The 19,115-nt window shown below is 37.7% G+C and overlaps 1 protein-coding gene across 3 annotated transcripts in view; it reads right to left on the reverse strand.

Moving 5' to 3' along the window:
* Window positions 1-570: 570 nt before the first annotated feature.
* TM9SF2 (transmembrane 9 superfamily member 2) overlaps window positions 571-19,115 on the reverse strand; it is a 75,262-nt gene continuing 56,717 nt past the window's right edge. For 2 of the 3 annotated variants that reach the window (XM_023218025.2, XM_023218024.2), the window contains exons 11-17: window positions 18,239-18,358; window positions 16,129-16,186; window positions 12,757-12,916; window positions 10,285-10,436; window positions 9,091-9,202; window positions 5,202-5,373; window positions 580-1,271 (exon numbers count right to left, since the gene is read on the reverse strand). In XM_023218025.2, coding sequence (XP_023073793.1) covers window positions 1,204-1,271; window positions 5,202-5,373; window positions 9,091-9,202; window positions 10,285-10,436; window positions 12,757-12,916; window positions 16,129-16,186; window positions 18,239-18,358 — 842 coding nt within the window. In that variant the 3' untranslated portion in view covers window positions 580-1,203. Of the gene's footprint in view, window positions 1,272-5,201; window positions 5,374-9,090; window positions 9,203-10,284; window positions 10,437-12,756; window positions 12,917-16,128; window positions 16,187-18,238; window positions 18,359-19,115 lie in introns of all 3 variants that reach the window. The other variant, XM_023218023.2, reaches the window with a different exon arrangement.

Raw genomic sequence — 19,115 nt, forward strand, 5'->3', positions numbered from 1 at the left:
CTAAGCAGCAAGCAGAGACCCTAAAATACAAATGAATATGCTCACGGATACAAGCAGCCTGATATTTCTGAATCACCCCACATGCCTATATTCTACATAAATGGATTTCAATTAGTGAGATGAATGTGAAAGATAGTGCATTTCTTAACTCTTAGAAGTAAAAACTGTTTGTGAAATTAAATTAAAACAACGAAATCACAAAGATGAAGACTTGCTAGTCACTGCTAATGTATAGGTAATAAAACCTGACTTAAAATACTGTATTTTGAAAAACAAGTCAAAACTAGAAGCTCCTTGACGACAATGCAGTAAGACCCACCTTAAGTACTTGTGGATAATCCATCTGTCTAGATACGCAGGACTTCAGCCTCCTCTACTGCCCCACAGCGAACATTTTAGACAATGCCTTAAACAGTGAAATTCCATTCAGATCCAAACTCAGAAAGTGTTACATTAACAAAATCCAGTAAAACCTGGTAACATAGTATAAATCATTTCAAATTACCCTTGGTAAATAGATCTGTATTTACAGAACCTCCTTGAACATATAATAGGTAACGATGCAATGAAGACATTTTTATAATATTTATTAAGATAACAAATTTATAAATTGAAAGACTCAGAGGCACATAGTTTAAAAGGCCAATACCATGGGAATAATGAAGTCAACACAGAAAAGTAAGAAGATATGAACAGTTACAACCAATACAAGATTTTCTTTAAAAGCCACATTCCCCTGGTGAACACATCACAGGAATCATCCTTCAAAATTACCATGATAAAAAGTCATTTCCTTCAAAGAAAAATAATTCTTTCCGCCTACCGAGCCTAGAAAATCCTATTTACAATTCTGTGTCCTGCCTTTCATCAGTATTATTTAACATGGCCTCCTCTATTCTGCCATTAGAAGTATGGAGAATTTTATAGCTACTGTATTTACAAATGCACATAATATTTAAATTTGCTCTTCATTGAGAACAACCGAATATATACTTAATCAAATCACAATACAAATGCTTTATAGTGTTGAAGACACATCTCATGGGGGAAAGGTATGTGGGAAGAGGTGTATTTAGAATTACGGTGTTTCTGAAGGATTACTAGGCCAATAATGCTGATAAAACTCAAGGTAGTCACAAAAACAGGTCTTTGTTGATGAAGAGTTTAATTTATTTCTGTTTTAACTGGACACACTGGACTTCTTCAGTCAACCTTCACCACACTGTATATTTTGGTAACAAACCAAAAGCATGCAAAGAAGCCAATTGTTCCTGTAAGAGAAAAAATAAAAATAAACCCTTTTTCAAAGGAAGTGTCATACTTTATACAAAAATACAGGCTTACAATGACTGGTTCCTTAAAAAAGTCCCAGAACTATAAACTATTACCCGCCAGGAATATATTACAGAACTATGAGCACATCTGAAAAATATACGACCACATCAAGTTTCTTACAAAAACTCATAGAATTTTTTTCTACTCTAAGATTACCTAAGCTTTCTATAATACACATTATTTTCCTTACTATATGGAAAAGACTGAAGGATGTCAACTATCCTTTCCTATTTAAGAATATTTTATGACAAAATGGAAAATGCTACTAGAATTTTTTAAGGTATGAGATGAATACATTAAAACAGGTTCAAATAATGATTAAATGGGGATATTTTCTAAGTACAGTTATTGGAAGTTATCAGTCTTCAAAGAATTATAATAAAGTAACTCAGTAAGTTTTTACAAAATGTTAAAAGTGACATGATTAGGATAATAACAAAAACGCATCCTAGCTGAAAATGAGAGACAGCATGGCAGCAGAGAACACAGCAGCTCTGTCATGAACTATGTGTATCATCCTTGGGCAAGTCCACTGACATCTCCAAGCCCATTTACCATATTAACTAGAGAGAAATTTGTCTGTCCTCATTGCCTCCAGAGACTGTTATGTAGAGTAAATGAGATAATTCATGAAAACAATGAATGGCTCGATTTTCAGGTATCAGTGGAGATTCCAAAGAATTTGAATGCTAGATGGGGGCACACTGTTTTTTTTTTTTTCAGTTAAGCAAAATTAGCTAATTTTTATTTTCATATATGAAAAAAAACTCTACAGTCAAATCAGGTAGAGTTAGAACAGAAAATATGGTTTTATGATATAAAATACATTAATAATATTTATCATGAATAGCTAGGAGGACAGTCATAATTATCTCAGTACTGGGAAGACAGCTGATGATGAAGTATTCATTCCTGATAAAAACTCTTTTTTTTTTTTTTTTCTGTCTCAAGAACTTTATTAATAGATCATTAAGTGTTTTTTTTTTTTTTTCATTTTTTAAATTACACTTTTAAGTTCTAGGGTACATGTGCACAATGTGCAGGTTTGTTACATACGTATACATGTGCCATGTTGGTGTGCTGCACCCATTAACTCGTCATTTACATTAGGTATATCTCCTAATGCTATCCCTCCCTCCCCCCACACCACAACAGGCCCCAGTGTGTGATGTTCCCCATCCTGGGGACACTCTTTCAATGAGACAAAAATGAGGTTCAAAGGGGTTAAGTGACTGTCTCACGGTCACATGGATGGTACTTGTGGCCAGAATTCAAATGTGTTTTTTCTGACTTCAAGCATAGTACTCCTTCCACATGCACACATAAGGGGCTATAAATAGTCCTTGTATAAATTTTACATTTAAAGTCTCAATGGTTTTCACCATTGTTTTAAATGCAGTACTCAGAGAAAATATTAAAGGAGATTTTCTAAATCAAGAGACTATACATGGGACATTACCGAGGGAAATCACAAACATCATTATATCCATCCTTACATTGTACATGTATTGAGGCCCTACTTTGTGCAATGCATTGATGTGTGTTTTGGAGAACACACAAATATACCTTTTGCATACTCCGAAGGGTTATTATTCAGGCTAGGACGGGGGTTAATTTCAGAAAAGCAATAATGAAAACATCAATATATTTATATAACCTTGTACTTACTTGCATAAATTTCAAGATGACAAACAATATTTTAAGATGAGAAAAACATTTAATCACTATCCAGGCAACTCTAAGAAACTTAAGTTTAGTTACTTAATTTTGTTCTTTTTTTTTGAGAGAGAGTCTCGCTCTGTCGCCCAGGCTGGAGTGCAGTGGTGCCATCTTGGCTCACTGCAAGCTCCACCTCCCAGGTTCACGCCATTTCTCCTGCCTCAGCCTCCCGAGTAGCTGGGACTACAGGCGTCCGCCACCATGCCCAGCTAAATTTTTGTATTTTTAGTAGAGACGGGGTTTCACCGTGTTAGCCAGGATGGTCTTGATCTTCTGACCTCGTGATCCACTGTCTTGGCCTCCCAAAGTGCTGGGATTACAGGCGTGAGCCACCGTGCCCGGCCAATTTTGTTCTTAATATGGAATATATGTACATACTAAAAGTGGCTTCTTTCCTTTTGTGACAGAATAATTACTTCTGTTTTGTAAAATGGATTGACTTAAATACAATAAAACGGCATTGCTTTGGAGTTCTGAAGCAAATACAGACCATACCCTATTTTAGAGAAAGGTAAGGCATTTAAAGGGCTCACTACTCCCTTATCCAGAACCCTTCCACCTGTTCACTAAAGGAAAAATAAAATTGAAGAAAATGAAACACACTATAAGTCATTGGTTTAACTGGTTGGTTCAATTTGGATGTGGCTCCATAATTCAGATTACAAAACTCAACTCTGAATGAATGAAAATGTAACACTTTAAAACTCAAAATCAGCTAGGTGTAGTGGCTCACGCCTATAATCCAAGCACTTTGGGAGGCCGAGGTGGGCAGATCATCTGAGGTCAGGGGTTCGAGACCAGCCTGGCCAACATGGTGAAACCCTGTCTCTACTAAAAATACAAAAATTAGCCAGGCGTGGTGGTCACGCGCCTCTAATCCCAGCTACACGGGAGACTGAGGCAGGAGAATCACTCGAACCTGGGAGGCAGAGGTTGCAGTAAGCCGAGATTGCACCACTGCACTCCAGCCTGGGTGACAAGAGCGAGACTCCATTTCAAAAAAAAAAAATCAACATCAATAAAATTTAGGTGAAGCTATCATTTTCTGTATGATATGCCTGGAAAAACAACAGATTTTCATAGTGACCATTAGTTTTTGTGTGTAGGCTAGGAATAAATTATTCTCTATATACATTTATGGACACACAGGGCACAAAAATAGTTATTCCTTGTTTCACTGGCTACTGCTGTTTTATAGATGGTTTATTAAAATTTATAGCTCTGGACCTAAATCTATCACGTAGCACCAAGACACGCACCCCACCATGTCTGATCAATGACCTGGAATACAGAATCGATGTAAGTGCCTTAAGCCTGAGACAGCAGTACAGACACTTCAAAACCCAACTCCAGGCTCTGACATGCCAACAGATGAGTGAAAAGCAGAACAGGTTTAATTGGGGAAAAAAAAAATTTTTTTTTTCTTTTTGGTTCCTATATTTTCTTCCATAATATGCATGATGAGCTAAAATTTCAGATGCACACTTCGTGCAGTATTACTTGTGACAAAGAAAAGTGCTATAATTCTTTTTTTAAGTTCAGTCACTCACGCCACAAATGTTTACCAAGCACCCTGGGCTCTGAGATACAGAAAACCTTTATCTAGTTAAGATAAAGAACATATATACACATACAAAATTAATACCAATATAATACACACTATATCCTATTCAGTGCTTGAATTTTAAAGTGGAGATAAAATCTTCTAGATTAAGGAATGTCCCATTATCTTTCCTTGATATCTCCGACCTACTTTCAGTCTTATCTTGACTTCACCTCCTCAGTTTCTACTTAGTCCTAAACTTAAGTCACTATAGCGTCTACCCCATTTCTGAAGTGAAAAAAAAAAAGACTGTGTGTACCTTTAAGAGGTTAACAGAGGAAAACTATGAGCTGTACTGGCCCACGTGTCCCTGAACCTCTACCACAACTATGACCCTGTTTAGCCTTCTTCTCCTGGCTTCTGTTTCATCATCCTTATGCAACTCACAGGTGGGCAGACCAAACTATGCCTAGTTGAGAGGAGGACTAAATACAGGAGCACTAACAGAACAAGCCTTCATGGGTTTTAAAAAAGATAAACATTTATAAATTATTTGTCTAAAAACTTACAAAAATAAAAATAATCACTTAAGTTCTAATTTTACCTGTAAAAAGAAAGAAGATCAAAACCATTATCATGGTATAACCAAAGTACAGAATTGTGCTTGCTGTTCCTGTGATCTGCAGTTTTGAAAAGAAGTAGTGTATTGCATATATTAAGAAATAAACTGCAGTAAAGCCGCTGGTAAGGAATGAACGCCATTGCCAATGATAATCCTAGGTAGTAAAGAAAAAAGAACAAGAATTACATTCCAATTAATAGATAAGATGTAGTTAACTAAGGTTCAAAGCAAGCATAATAAATGAGACAGCCCCCAACCTAATTTCTGCTATCAGTTCCAGGCTCTTTCTCCTATTGAACTTCACCCATTCCTCTCTCCTCACTAAAGGTGCTAAGAAGTGCCCACTGTCTTTGGTGCGGCTGCTTAAAAACTGGCTAAAAATGTTTAGAAGCAGCTTAAACTGTTTATGAATAATAAAGCATTAGGCTGTATTTAAAAATTTATTCTTCCCAAAGAAAACCAATGTACAAATAGCTTACAACTTACTTACAGGGTTTGACATTAATATTATTATATTAAAGTCTGGTCAACTCCGTATTAAGAAGAAGATTATTCTATTAAGGCCTGGTTGGAATCCAATTTCATTTATTACTAACATAATTTAAACAAGGCAGATGATTAAAATAGCTCTTCTTGCTTTTAAGTGGCTTATAGCTTAACAGAAGATCTTTTTATTAAAAGAGAACACTTCACTATCTCTCTTGCCCTTTGGAATATGTGAAAAACAAATACATTCAAAAAGCAAACTAAGATTAGAAAATCCTAAAAATACACACACGCACGCACACACACACACACACAAAATGCAACAGCTAATCAATAAATGCAACAGGTAATCAACAAATGCAGCAAAATTGCAGGGTATAATAAGATCAATATACAAAAGTTGGTTGTGTTTTTACACACCAGCAATGAGCAATCTGTGAAGGAAATTTAAAAACCCAATTCCATTTAAAATAGCACCCAAAAGAATAAAATATCTAGGAATAAATTCAACCAAGGAAGTGGAAGACTTGCACAATGAAAATTGTAAAATTCTGCTGAAAGAAATGACAGAAGACCTAGGCAAATGGAAAGACATCCCGTGTTTATGTACTGTTAGACTAAACATTGTTAAGACAGCAATACTCTTCAAGATGATCTACAGATCCAATGTAATACCTGTCATAATTCCAATAACCCAACGATTCAATTTCTGCAGATATGGAAAAGTTAATCCTCAAATTCAAATGGAACTGCAAGGGGCTCCAAATAGTCAAAACAATCTTAAAAAAGAACAAAGCTGGAGGACTCAGCCTTTTTGATTTCAAAACTTACCACAAAGCCATAGTAATCAAAGTAGTGTGGTACAGGCCTAAGGAAAGCATATAAACCACTGGAATAGTATTGAGAGTCCAGAAATAAACCCAAACATCTACGGTCAATTGATTTTTGACAAGGTTGCCAAGACCATTAAATGAGGAAAGAACAGCCTGTTCCACAAATGGTGCTGGATAACTGGATATCCATATGTCCAATAATGTAGCTGGACACTACATCACACAAAATACAAAAGCTAACTCAAAATGGATCAGTAACTTAAATACATGAGGTAAAGCTATAAATCTCAGAAGAAAACATGGGGGTAAATCTTCATAACCTTGAATTTGGCAATAATTCTTTTTTTTGGTGGGGGGAGGGGGACAGGGTCTCACTCTGCCACCCAGGTTCTGGAGTGCAGTGGTGCAATCATGGCTCACTGAAGCCTAGACCTCCTGGGCTCAAGTGATCTGTCCACCTCAGCCTCCCAAGTAAGCCACCACGCCCAGCTAATTTTGTTATTTTTTATAGAGACAAGATCTCACTATGTTGCCCAGGCTGGTCTCAAACTCATGGGCTCAAGCGATCCTCCCGCCTCAGCCTTCCAAAGTGTTGGGATTACAGACAGGTGTGAACCACCATACTCAGCCCTAGCTTGACAATCATTCTTAGATATGACACCAAAAGCATAAGCAACAGAAGAAAAAAAATAGATAAATCTGACTTCATCAAAATTTAAAACTTCTGTGCAAAGGACATTATCAAGAAAGTGAAAAGGGTAACCTATAGAACCAGAACTGCAAATAACAATCTAATAAAGATCTACTATCCAGAATAAATAAATAAACTCTTACAACTCAACAAAAAGACAAATTTAAAAATAGGCAAAGGACTTGAATGGCTATTTCTCCAAAGAAGAAATACAAATGGCTAACAAACACAAGTACAAATGCCCATCATTAGTCACTGCAGAAATGCAAATCAAAACCAGAATGAGACACCGCTTCACACCCACGAGGACAGCTCCAATTTTTTCAAAAATTGAAGGTAAGTGTCGGCAAAGATGTGGAGAATTAGAACCTTTGTACATTGCTGGTGGGAATGTAAAATGGCACAACCACTGTGGAAAAGTTTGGTAGTTCCTCAAAAAATGGAACAGAACTACCACATGACCCAGTGATTCCACTCCTAGATATATACCTCAAAACCAAAAACAGGTACGCAAATGAACACTTGTACATGAATGTTCACAGCAGCACTATTCACAACAGCCAAAAAGTAGAAACAATACAAATGCCCATCAATGGACAAATGGATAAACAAATTTATCATTGTGCCATAAAAAGGAATGAAGTGGCCGGGCGCGGTGGCTCTCATCTGTAATCCCAGCACTGTGGGAGGCTGAGGCAGTGGATCAAGAGGTCAGATCGAGACCATCCTGGCTAACATGGTGAAACCCTGTCTCTACTAAAAATACAAAAAAATTAGCTGGGAGTAGTGGCGGGCGCCTGTAGTCCCAGCTACTCGGGAGGGTGAGGCAGGAAAATGGCGTGAACCTGGGAGGCAGAGCTTGCAGTGAGCTGAGATCACGCCACTGTACTCCAGCCTGGGCGACAGAGGGAGACTCCGTCTCAAAAGAAACAAAAAAGAAAGGAATGAAGTACTACTATACATACCACAATACGATGAACACTGAAAACATGCTAAGTCAAAGAAGCCACACACAAAAGGTCACATATTATATGATTCAATTTATAAGAAATGTCTGGACAGGAAAAACAGACAGAAAGCAGACTGTTGGTTGCTAAGCCCTAGGGAAAGCGAGGAATGGGGAGTAACTGCTTAGCAAGTATAGGACGTTAATTAGGGGTGATAAAAATATTTTGGAACTAAACAGAGTTGGTAATAGCACAACATTGTAAATGTTGTAAGTGCCATTAAACTGTCCACTTCAAAATGATTTTCTGTTATGTAAATTTAACCTCAATTTTTTGAATAACATACCAAGTTTAATAAAGTTAGATTTTTCTCCAATATAGACAATAAATATTAAATAATAGATTTAACACAACCTAAATCTTTAAAATTCAATTCTACCTATTACATAAGGATACTATCATTTTGGTGCTGCCATGAAGAGAATTTATTACAATGTGATTATAGAAACTTTTTAACGAATTTTCTTACAAGTTTACTTCTATTAAATGTTCAGTCTAAATTTGTTTTTAATATATTATTTTATATTCTTTCATCTCAGGCATGATATAAATATTTATATCACAAGAGTATTAATTTTTAAGTTGGTTAAAAAACAACACGGAAAAGTTAGCACAACTTACTAGTTCCGGAAAATTAACATGTTAAAGTCTCTAATAGTAATCTCTAACTAAATACACTGAACCGGGATATCTTAATCCTAAAGAAGGTTGCATTTGATTTAGGAATACAGGTCAATGTCTATCATAATAAACATACATCTACAGAAATTATTTTAATAATATACAAATTGCAATATCCCAAAGTTATAAATACTGTCTACAAATTAACATAAGTGAATACTGCTAATACATACCTCTGCACATAGGTGGAAATAGCAAAGAAGTATAGTTGCTTCAGAACAGGTAATAACCAAAATGATAAACACCAGAAATAGGAAGCCAAACATGTAATACATCTGGTGTGACCTGTAATCAAACACGTCAAGATGAAACTATACATATTTTCAATTTGACACCGCACATAACACAATATTTTCATTCTTCTTGAACTAAAAAGGTTTGCTTTTTCTCTCAACTAACCAAACAAGACGAATTATCATAGGTTGGGATGGTGATGGGGGTGGGGGGAGGGGAGGAGTAGGAAGGATATGTCAGTGTCACTGGACTTTACCTTCTTGCTCAGGGAGGCCTGAAACTTCTACTTATTCACATATGGCTAGTCTACTCATCTCCTGGTGAGCCAGAGATATTTGATAAACACTGACTGGAAGACAGAGCCAACTAAGAATAGGCAACTGTTTCTTATCACATATAATAAAACCAGTTGAATTTGGAAAATTAATATAACAATTGAGAAGGAAAGATATGTTCTAATCACCAAAAAGCTCAAATTTAGTTCTAATTTTCTGTCACCTCCAACCTTGGTACTTTCTGTAACATATGTCAGTGTGATCCACTAAAAATCACGATATAACACTATATATATACACACACGGAATGGCTCAAAATGACTATTACGAGTTTTTACATGTGAACAAGGAATCGGAGAATGAAGGCTTCTGAGAATTGGAAAGGACTCTGCGGGTCATCTAGACCAATCCCTTCATCAATCCCCTTCAACAAGTGCTCAGAGGATCTTCTCTGGACCAGTGCAGATTAGTTAGGGACATAGGTTTGGAGAAACTTCGGTGAATTCTCTGTCACAGGGTTGCTGTGTAACAAGGCAAATTACTCAACTTACAAAGCCTCATTTACATCTCTGTAAAATGGGGATAACACTCACCTCACAGAGTTCTGAGAATGAAGTAATAAGAATTAAGGAAGAGTAAGAATTAACAAGCCTTCAATTCATATTATACTAACTGTTATCACTACTGTTCTTCTTCCCACATAGAAAAGATAAAAATAAGCTTTTGGCTTTTAAGATCTCTGGTGGCTGAAGAACTGCTTACATTTATAGGATACAAATAGTAACCTATAAAAACAAACAAAAAGCAAATATCACATATAACAGTAATAAGAATGAGACGACTTTGTCCTTAGCTTACCAAATACTATTCAGAATGAAGAAGAGCTGTATAAAGATGCAGCCAAAGGGCAAAATCCCTCCCATGACAATACCAGGCAAGGGCTTTGTGTAGAACGACTGTTCAGGAATCTGACGTGGAATCTGATTGGTTCGAACTGGGTGTTCAATGGCCTTCAGTAAAGAAAGGAAGGAAGAATTGATAATTATGTATCTGTCTTAAACATTCTTCTCTGCACAAGATTATTTGCCGGCTTTTTTCCAGCTTCCATGCTGTCACTAATGGCAATAAAGTCTACTTAAGACATCAAATTGAAATTTGTCTTTAGAAGCCACAACCAGGTACCATCAGGTACAGTACTCAGTCTGTCTACTGGAACAAGTTAATACTGTCTCCAGCAGTGATCCACTGACTAATGGCTTTAGACACAGGAAGAAGTACACAGGAGATAAGAGAATACTTGGAAAATAATAGTTAATAAAAAGGTAGAGTCAGGCTTTTCATTTTCATTACCTATGTACTGTAAGAAATCAGCTGGTTCTGGAATTTTGGTCAATGTTTTTTTTTTTGTTTTTTTTTTTTTTTGAGACGGAGTCTCGCTCTGTCACCCAGGCTGGAGTGCTGTGGCCGGATCTCAGCTCACTGCAAGCTCCGCCTCCCGGGTTTACGCCATTCTCCTGCCTCAGCCTCCCGGGTAGCTGGGACTACAGGCGCCACCACCTCGCCTGGCTAGTTTTTTGTAGTTTTTAGCAGAGACGGGGTTTCGCCGTGTTAGCCAGGATGGTCTCGATCTCCTGACCTCGTGATCCGCCCGTCTCAGCCTCCCAAAGTGCTGGGATTACAGGGTTGAGCCACCGCGCCCGGCCGGTCAATGTATTTTTATTTGGAGGTGGGCAATGTCATCTTTAATAAAATTGCTCAGTTTTACTAAGACTTAAGAACATGAAAACAACAATGAATGGCTGTATGAAGCTTTATGACCATAAGGAGTTGGTGATGTTCTCAACTATTCTCCCTTTCATGACGCTACATGGTGGTAAGAAAATCACAGGAACCTGAAGTACATAAGCAGCCACATGAGAGGGGAAAAGAGTACAGATGTAGAAATTCATTTTCTTGTAAAAAAGTTCAAAAACATCCTTCTATAGTTTTTGTGATGATAAATCAAAATTTAAAACTTGGTATTTTCATTCAGACCATACTTCCGCTGACTAGATTATTATTTTACATGTAGATACACGAGTATACAGGCAGAGAATCATGTATATCATTCTCCAATACTTACATTTTAAACTTTTATTTATTTCCCACGCTGATATTAAACAGGAATATTATAAACTTCAAACCAGCAAAGTTTTGGAATTTCAAGTAATTATTTAATCAATGTAACTAAAAAATTCAAACCCTGTCAGTTCACTACTTCTGAGGTATAAAGTCATAAATTAAACAAAATGCCAAAGTTGTTTAAAAAAATCCTTCAGCAGCCAGGCATGAAAGTGCAGTGGAGGCTGTGGAACAAGCGCCAGCTTCTGCCAGGGCCTTCCGGGTCCTGCTCACAAAGTGTACTAAACACACAGTCTTTCTTTTACCCTGTGGACTTGATATTTTCAGAGAAGGACAGGGATACCGAAGTGCAGTTAAAGGAGGATACTGGTAAGACGGAAGAATAAGATTTCGTTTTTTTTTCCTTTTAGCCTGAAGGCAAAAGTGGGCAGCAAAGTGAGAGAAGGCCAACTGCAGGGTGAGAGAAACCAGAGGAAAGACTAAAACCTGATTATGATCTTCCTTAAAATCCAATATTAGCAGGGAAGCAGATACAATTTATTTCAAGCAGATACAATTTATTTAAAAGCTACATATCAATCACAAACATTTGCTACTCTTACTCTGCAGCCACTTTTCTTATAGTGACTTCTTAACCCACCCTCTCTGCTTACTTAGTTAAGCTTTGTGCATTTTGGGAGGCCAAGAGAGGTGCATCACCTGAGGTCAGGAGTTAAGAGACCAGCCTGGCCAACATGGTGAAACCCTGTCTCTACTAAAAATACAAAAATTAGCTGGGTGTGGTAGTGCATGCCTGTAATCCCAGCTACTCGGGAGGCTGAGGCAGGAAAATCACCTGAACCCCGGAGGTGGAGGTCGCAGTGAGCCAAGATGATGCCACTGCACTCCAGCCTGGGTGACAGAATGAGACTCCATCTCTAAATGAATGAATGAATGAATGAATGAATGCTTTCATTAGTTTATATTAGCATTTCTTTCCCAATTAATCTATATTAGCTTCTATTTACTTAAAAAAATTTGAAACCTAAGTTTAGATCTGTAACCTCTCTACCACGCTCCTAAATAATACTACTATTTTAAAAATATTCTATGAAATCCAGATCCTAAAGGACAAGTTTACATCTTTACACATTTCTATGATATCTTTTGAGATGGCATATGCTAATTTCTGCAGCTAAAATTCACCTAAGTTAACACCTATAAACTTACATTCTTCTTAAAACCAAAGTATGCACCAATAAACGTCAGAGGCACAGATATGCAGAACCAAAGGGCCAATATGGCAACCAGTGTCCCAAAAGGAATAGCCGCTGAAGATCCTTCTCCCCAGAGGATCAGATTCATTATAAAGAAGTCAGCAAAGACAATCCTGAAAGACACAACAGGCTTTTGGGTAAAACCAGAGATAACAAAATGCAACAGTAGTATGCAATGAATATTACAACTTCTATGTTTCTAAAATACATATACAAAGAAAGTGGAATTGCTGCATCACAGGATGTGTGAATGTAAAACCTGACTGGAAACTACCCAATTGCTCTTCAAATTGGGTTTGCCTGACTTAACTCCTACTAGTAGCCCATGAAAGTCAGTTCTTTTTTTTTTTTTTTTTTTTTTTGAGACGGAGTCTTGCTCTGTCGCCCGGGCTGGAGTGCAGTGGCCGGATCTCAGCTCACTGCAAGCTCCACCTCCCGGGTTTACGCCATTCTCCTGCCTCAGCCTCCCGAGTAGCTGGGACTACAGGCGCCCGCCACCTCGCCCGGCTAGTTTTTTGTATTTTTAGTAGAGACGGGGTTTCACCGGGTTAGCCAGGATGGTCTCGATCTCCTGACTTCGTGATCCGCCCGTCTCGGCCTCCCAAAGTGCTGGGATTACAGGCTTGAGCCACCGCGCCCGGCCGAAAGTCAGTTCTTTACATATTTTCATTATACTTGCAACTGTCAATTCTGTTGTTTTAATTTGTATTTCCTATTGAAAACTGCAGCAAGTGTCTGGTGTTTGCTGGCTTTTTTGGTTTTACCTTCTGTGACGGGCTGCTGACATCCACTGCTCGGTTTTCACTTGGCCTGCATGCCTTGCCAAGTCATGTATGTGAGTTATTTACATACTCTACTTACTAATTCCTTGTTAAATGTCTTGTTGCCACAGTCTGTGGCTTTTTCTGAACCCAAACATCTAAATGTGTGTAGTTAATTTCCGTTAGGTCTTTCTTCTGAATACATTTTTAAAAATATGGTTGTAATCATGCAATAATCACCGTACTTACCCCACACAGTTTTTAAGTGTGACCACTTTCCTCTTTATCCTTTGTGCACTCTGCTTAAGAGAAGAAAGCCTTCCCTAACCTGGGATCATAAAGCTGCTCTTCCATATTTTCACATAGTAGTTACGCCTGGTGCATTTAGGTTTGACTCCACCTAAAACTGACGACTTTCTCCCTTCATGACGAGAATCAGTTGTCCCAGCATCACTTATCTAACAGTTCCTCTGGCTCACGGTGCCACATCTAGCAAGCTGCCATGGATACAGGGTCTACTTCTGTATTCTCCATCCCCGCAGCCGCTGGACTCTCTAAACACCTTCACGGGGCTTGATCTTTTCATCAAGAAACATGGCAAATTTCCATCTCTTTCGAGTTAATAACCTTGTAGGCCTGTCATATGCATTGTGCATACTTTGAGAGGTTATTTCAGGCGCTGAATAGGTTTTCTGTGAACACAGCCCTCTTCTAGCACAACTACCACTACCATTAAAACATTTAACTGGCTAATGGTGATATTTAGGATCTTGGATTATTAGTTGATACCTAGCCATTTTGCCAAACTCTTTTTATTAATTCTACAAATTTTACAGTTAAAATTTGTTGGTGTTCTTTGTATACAAATAATGTCATCTATAAATAATAAGATGAAATCCACGTTTTTGTTTCCTCCTTTACTGTGAACAGAACTTAAATAACAAGTCATGAAAGAGATTTACTGAGAATGTCCCTAGTGTTTTATTATCAGTGATGTTGGTTCTGCATTAGAGATAAGATTCTTTTTAATACAAGGAAACATTTCCTTATTAAATTTTTTTAAAACCTGAAAACAATGCTCAATATTATCAAAGGTCATTTTACTGCATCTGTTGCAGTAATTATATGCAGGTGTTTATTTATGTAGAACTATATGACTAGATTTCCTGTTATTAAATGATCTTTCTATTCCTAGGTGAACACCAAGTCCCCCTGCCCCTGAATACTTGAGTTCTTAGCATGCTGTATTTACCTGCTGGTAAACACCTACTGTTAAGAGTAGGATGAAGAATATCAATCAGAGAAGCGTTGATCAGAGACATAAAAGAAGAACCAGCACAGGATAATTTTTATGAAGCCAAAAAAGTAAGGAGTTTCAAGGAGAAGGTATTCCAATGTTAGACAATACAGAGAGGCAGAGAGAAAGTGGTTTCTAGAGAAAATGGTAAACTTAAAAGTTTCAGTAAAATGATGGAGAAAAATACCAATGACGTGGCTTTACACTGCAAGTGTTTACTGAAAAAATGAGAAGAAAGGAGTATAGACTATTTTTTTCAAGGCATTTTGTTGGGAATAGAAAAGAAATGAGATAGAAATAAGAGGAGAAGATGCTTATGATCCCTTTTTAGGGGAGAAGGGAGCAATGGAAGATGTGTGAGATTGGAGGGAGAAGTGCCTGAAAAGCAAGATTCGGAGATTCTGCAGGAAATCACAGTCTTGGTAAGGAAGGACACCTTCATGAGTTGACAGAGGGAAAGAAAACAAAGGACATGGCTTGAGAAAAGCATAGAAATTTGAATAGAACCCATAACCAAGAAGACTGTGACTCTTCGGTGGAGGTAATAGAATATTTATCCCAAATGTGTATTAAAATGCTGCTGCCATCATGCTTGCATTTCTAGCCTGCAAATGGAACAGTTCTGGTTTCTAGACTTCATCATCTTTGGCTTTCTTTATTGCTGTAGCCAGTTCACATGTCAGTTCTTGCCCACCAGAAATGTGCAGGTTTGGGAGGAAGTGGGTTCTGTTTCTAGGACCAGAACCACATCAGATAATTGAGAGGAGAAGCAGTTTCAGAGAGTGAAGGATTTTTGTTTTGTTTTGGATTTGTGGTGGCTGTTTATTTTCTATTTTTTGGTGTATATTAGTTTATTTAATGAAATAAACTCTAAAAAGCAGCAATGCTTTGGATAGAAACGGGACAACATATGCTTGCCTGAACTATCTTCAGGTGTGGATTCCTTCCGTGACTGGGTCAAAAGCTTTAAATACAGCCCTAAAGAACAACATGTCAGAATGACCACTAAAAACCAAGAAATAGAAAGACTTTGAAGAGAAGGAACTAAAACATTTCTCATGTCTAAAGGTACCTTCCCCAGATAAGACATGTGGTAATCATTTGGCAAATGTTTATAAAAATATTTATTTTATCCCCTTTCGAAAATTAAATTTACTTTCTTAGGTACATGATTTAGAGACACAAAGGATTAAAGACTCAAGGACTGAAAATTTGGGGACTAACATGTAACTATGTTAAGAAAGTAATTCTTGAAAAATTCACTTACCCAGGACAAAGAAATGATGTTAACAAAACATTTGTTTTCCACTTCTCACCTCCAAAGGCTACAGAAGAAAACAAGAGTGTTATAAATACAGATTTTTCTTTAAAGCAAACCAAATATCCATATTACAAGTCTGATATTTGCGAAACTGTCAGATAGTACTGAGTACTCACTCATTCCTAGAAAACGGTACTACCAAATATGATGTGATACTCCCTTATTAAATAATCCAAATCTGAGACATACAGCATGGGATTCCCTACATAAGTCCTGCTCTAGAGAATCAGAGGCAAGTCATCAAGATCAGTTCTTCTTTCCCCCTCACAACCAAAAGAATTCTTAAATCCTGAGCCAGTATCAATCAATGGGCCTATGTACAAGAAGGGCACGCAGGACTCTCACTTATCTTGCAGTCAGTTTCAGAATTTGTTATAAAACTAGCAACCGTCAAGCCTGATGTGCAACACATTTACATTTCCACAGCAGGCCGACTCTTCCTCTAGCACTGTGATTTCTAGGAGGAACTGTGGTTCCTAGGAAATGCGTGTGTCAGGTGAGGCAACTAAGAAGAGTAGAAAGGTTATGACCATTTGACAGAACATGTTTGCTAATATATGTTTTACTCTCCTTTGCCTCTCTCCAATTTTTTTTTCCAGTTTAAAAAATTCAAATACTGAAGTAGCTAGAGTGAAAAATGAAAGTATACCTCTGCTCCCAGTTTAAAAGTCAGAAATGAAACTGGCTGAGATCTCAGAACAGCTGTGAATTTTAAAAAAGTTTTAACATAGTTCATAGGCAAGTTTAAGTGCCACTTGCCCTAGAAGAAAATAATGAAATTTTATATATACATAAAATCATATATATGTATCATGATTTGAATTCACAGTGTTTCTGATAAACAGACTGTTATGAAATGATTAATTCTGGGTTTACTACAATTGCAGTCAAAATTCAGGTAATACAGGATCTGCAGCTGGGAGATCTGAAGGATGGGAAGGCATTAGTGGGAGGAGCGTGGATGGGAGTGGGAAGGCAGGCAGCCTGGCCGAGGAACCCACAGAAAGCCAGTGTGGCTGAAATGGTGAGAAAGGGGGAGTGTGGCATGAAGTAAGGCTGGTGTGGCAGGCAAAGGGCTGACTGTATTTTGGATGCATTAAAATCCATATGATGACCCTAATCCTATCTCCTTTAGTAAAGGGGAAGAAAGAACTTGACAAAATTCACAGAAATTAAAACACACTTAAAACACACATACATACAGGGCTTTACATACTCAAGAGAGAACTGTGTCTGACAAGGTCTAAGTTAATCTTCCACCTGGGGCTGAGACTACCCAACCCCACCTTCAGGTCATCCATGTAACTCCACGGTGTTTCACCTCAAAAGTTTTTCATATTGCTAGACCGTGGGGAATCACTGTATATCCCAGACAAGACTGTAGCATTCCCCAGGAGGCCAGCTCTGGTCCCAGCAGCTGACCCCGTCAATTGCTTTCTAAGCCATCCAGTCCCATCTCAGCCTTACTCTGTGGCCCTGACCCTTTTTTTTTCCATTGAACTTTATTTTACTTCTAGAAAGCAAGAACACAAGAGATTGTGACTAATGCAATTACAAAAGTAACTTTCCAGCTCTCCAAAATAGTGAGATCTTTGTTTACTTGAAACTGTTTTTTATAAATATTAAATTGATACAATGTAAGTACGACTTCTCATATGTAAGAAAAGGTACACCTAGATATACTACTTGTTTTAGTGAAAAAAATCAGTGATACTCATTTGTATACTTTTCCCCTTTATTAGTCTATATGTGCGTTTACGAACACAGCATATCTAAGTTCAGCCCAACCTGTTAAGCCAAAGCTTAAAGAAAAAAAGAGGGAGGGGATAGTGGGTAAGTGGCACAATTTGCTTGTTTCACTAAACATTTTCGAACAAATAAATCTTGGGATAGTCACTCATGTCACAAAAGGAATCACCAAGCAGGCTCCTTGTAACTAAAAACCCCTGTGAGGCACACAATTTTCAGAGCATCACCATCTGATACCCAGGTCAGACCCATAGCTGCGGCAGAGTCCCTTCCTGATCAGACGCCAGTCACGGTAGCTTTGACTTACACTTATAGAATCTGGCAGCAACATAGCCTGCAGGGGTGCCCAGCAGCACCCACAGGACCACAGCACACGTCATCAGCGCTCCTCGGTTGGCAGGTGACAAAAATCCCAGGCAAGCGAAAACTAAAACACAAATCATGAAAGGTTATACATGTTATTACTGTTTCCTTTGCTGTGAAATGATAGAGAAACCCTGTCATTTTTTAAACAAGAAAAAAATACAACTTCATGAAAAACCATGTGCTCTCTTACCACACAGCTCTACTCAATTTTAGTAATATTTAATGTACTGCACCAATCTGATCATAGATGAGGCAAACTTCACTTTGGAAGTTTCTTGTGAGAGTCCAGAAGACCTCATCCTTCCTGTGATCAGACTGGATGCTCAACAGTGCATTTGGCTCTTCTGAGATTCAAGTACAGCCTTTAAAATTAACATAAATGAAAATGTTTCCACTATGAAATATTCTCACTTTTCTTTCATTAAAAATATAGCGGTCTTCTGGGGGTTAAGAAAAAAAAAAACCAAAACCTTACAACATTCAAACATAAAAGACATACAGAATCTAATCAAAGAACAAAATGAGGGAGACAGATTTCATAGGGCCATTAGCTTTTCACAAATAACTGCAGGACCTGGTCAGCAATGCGGGGAAACCCTGGCCCTACCTTATTCATGTGGTTAGCTTTGTTTGCTCTTCCCCATATAAGCCTTCCTACTAACGAGAATTAAAATGCTATATTATATTCATAGAAATTCCCAGCTTTAAGCTGGGGCTTAGAAGTTATAAGGTGCTCAGAATCCCAAGGCAAGCAGGATACTGCCGAGAAGAGTTTCAGGTGGCTTTCTAAACCCAGCAGCAAGAAAATCCCCATTGTT

This window comes from Piliocolobus tephrosceles, chromosome X, assembly GCF_002776525.5.
Source record: "Piliocolobus tephrosceles isolate RC106 chromosome X, ASM277652v3, whole genome shotgun sequence".
Classification (NCBI taxonomy): Eukaryota; Metazoa; Chordata; class Mammalia; order Primates; family Cercopithecidae; genus Piliocolobus; species Piliocolobus tephrosceles.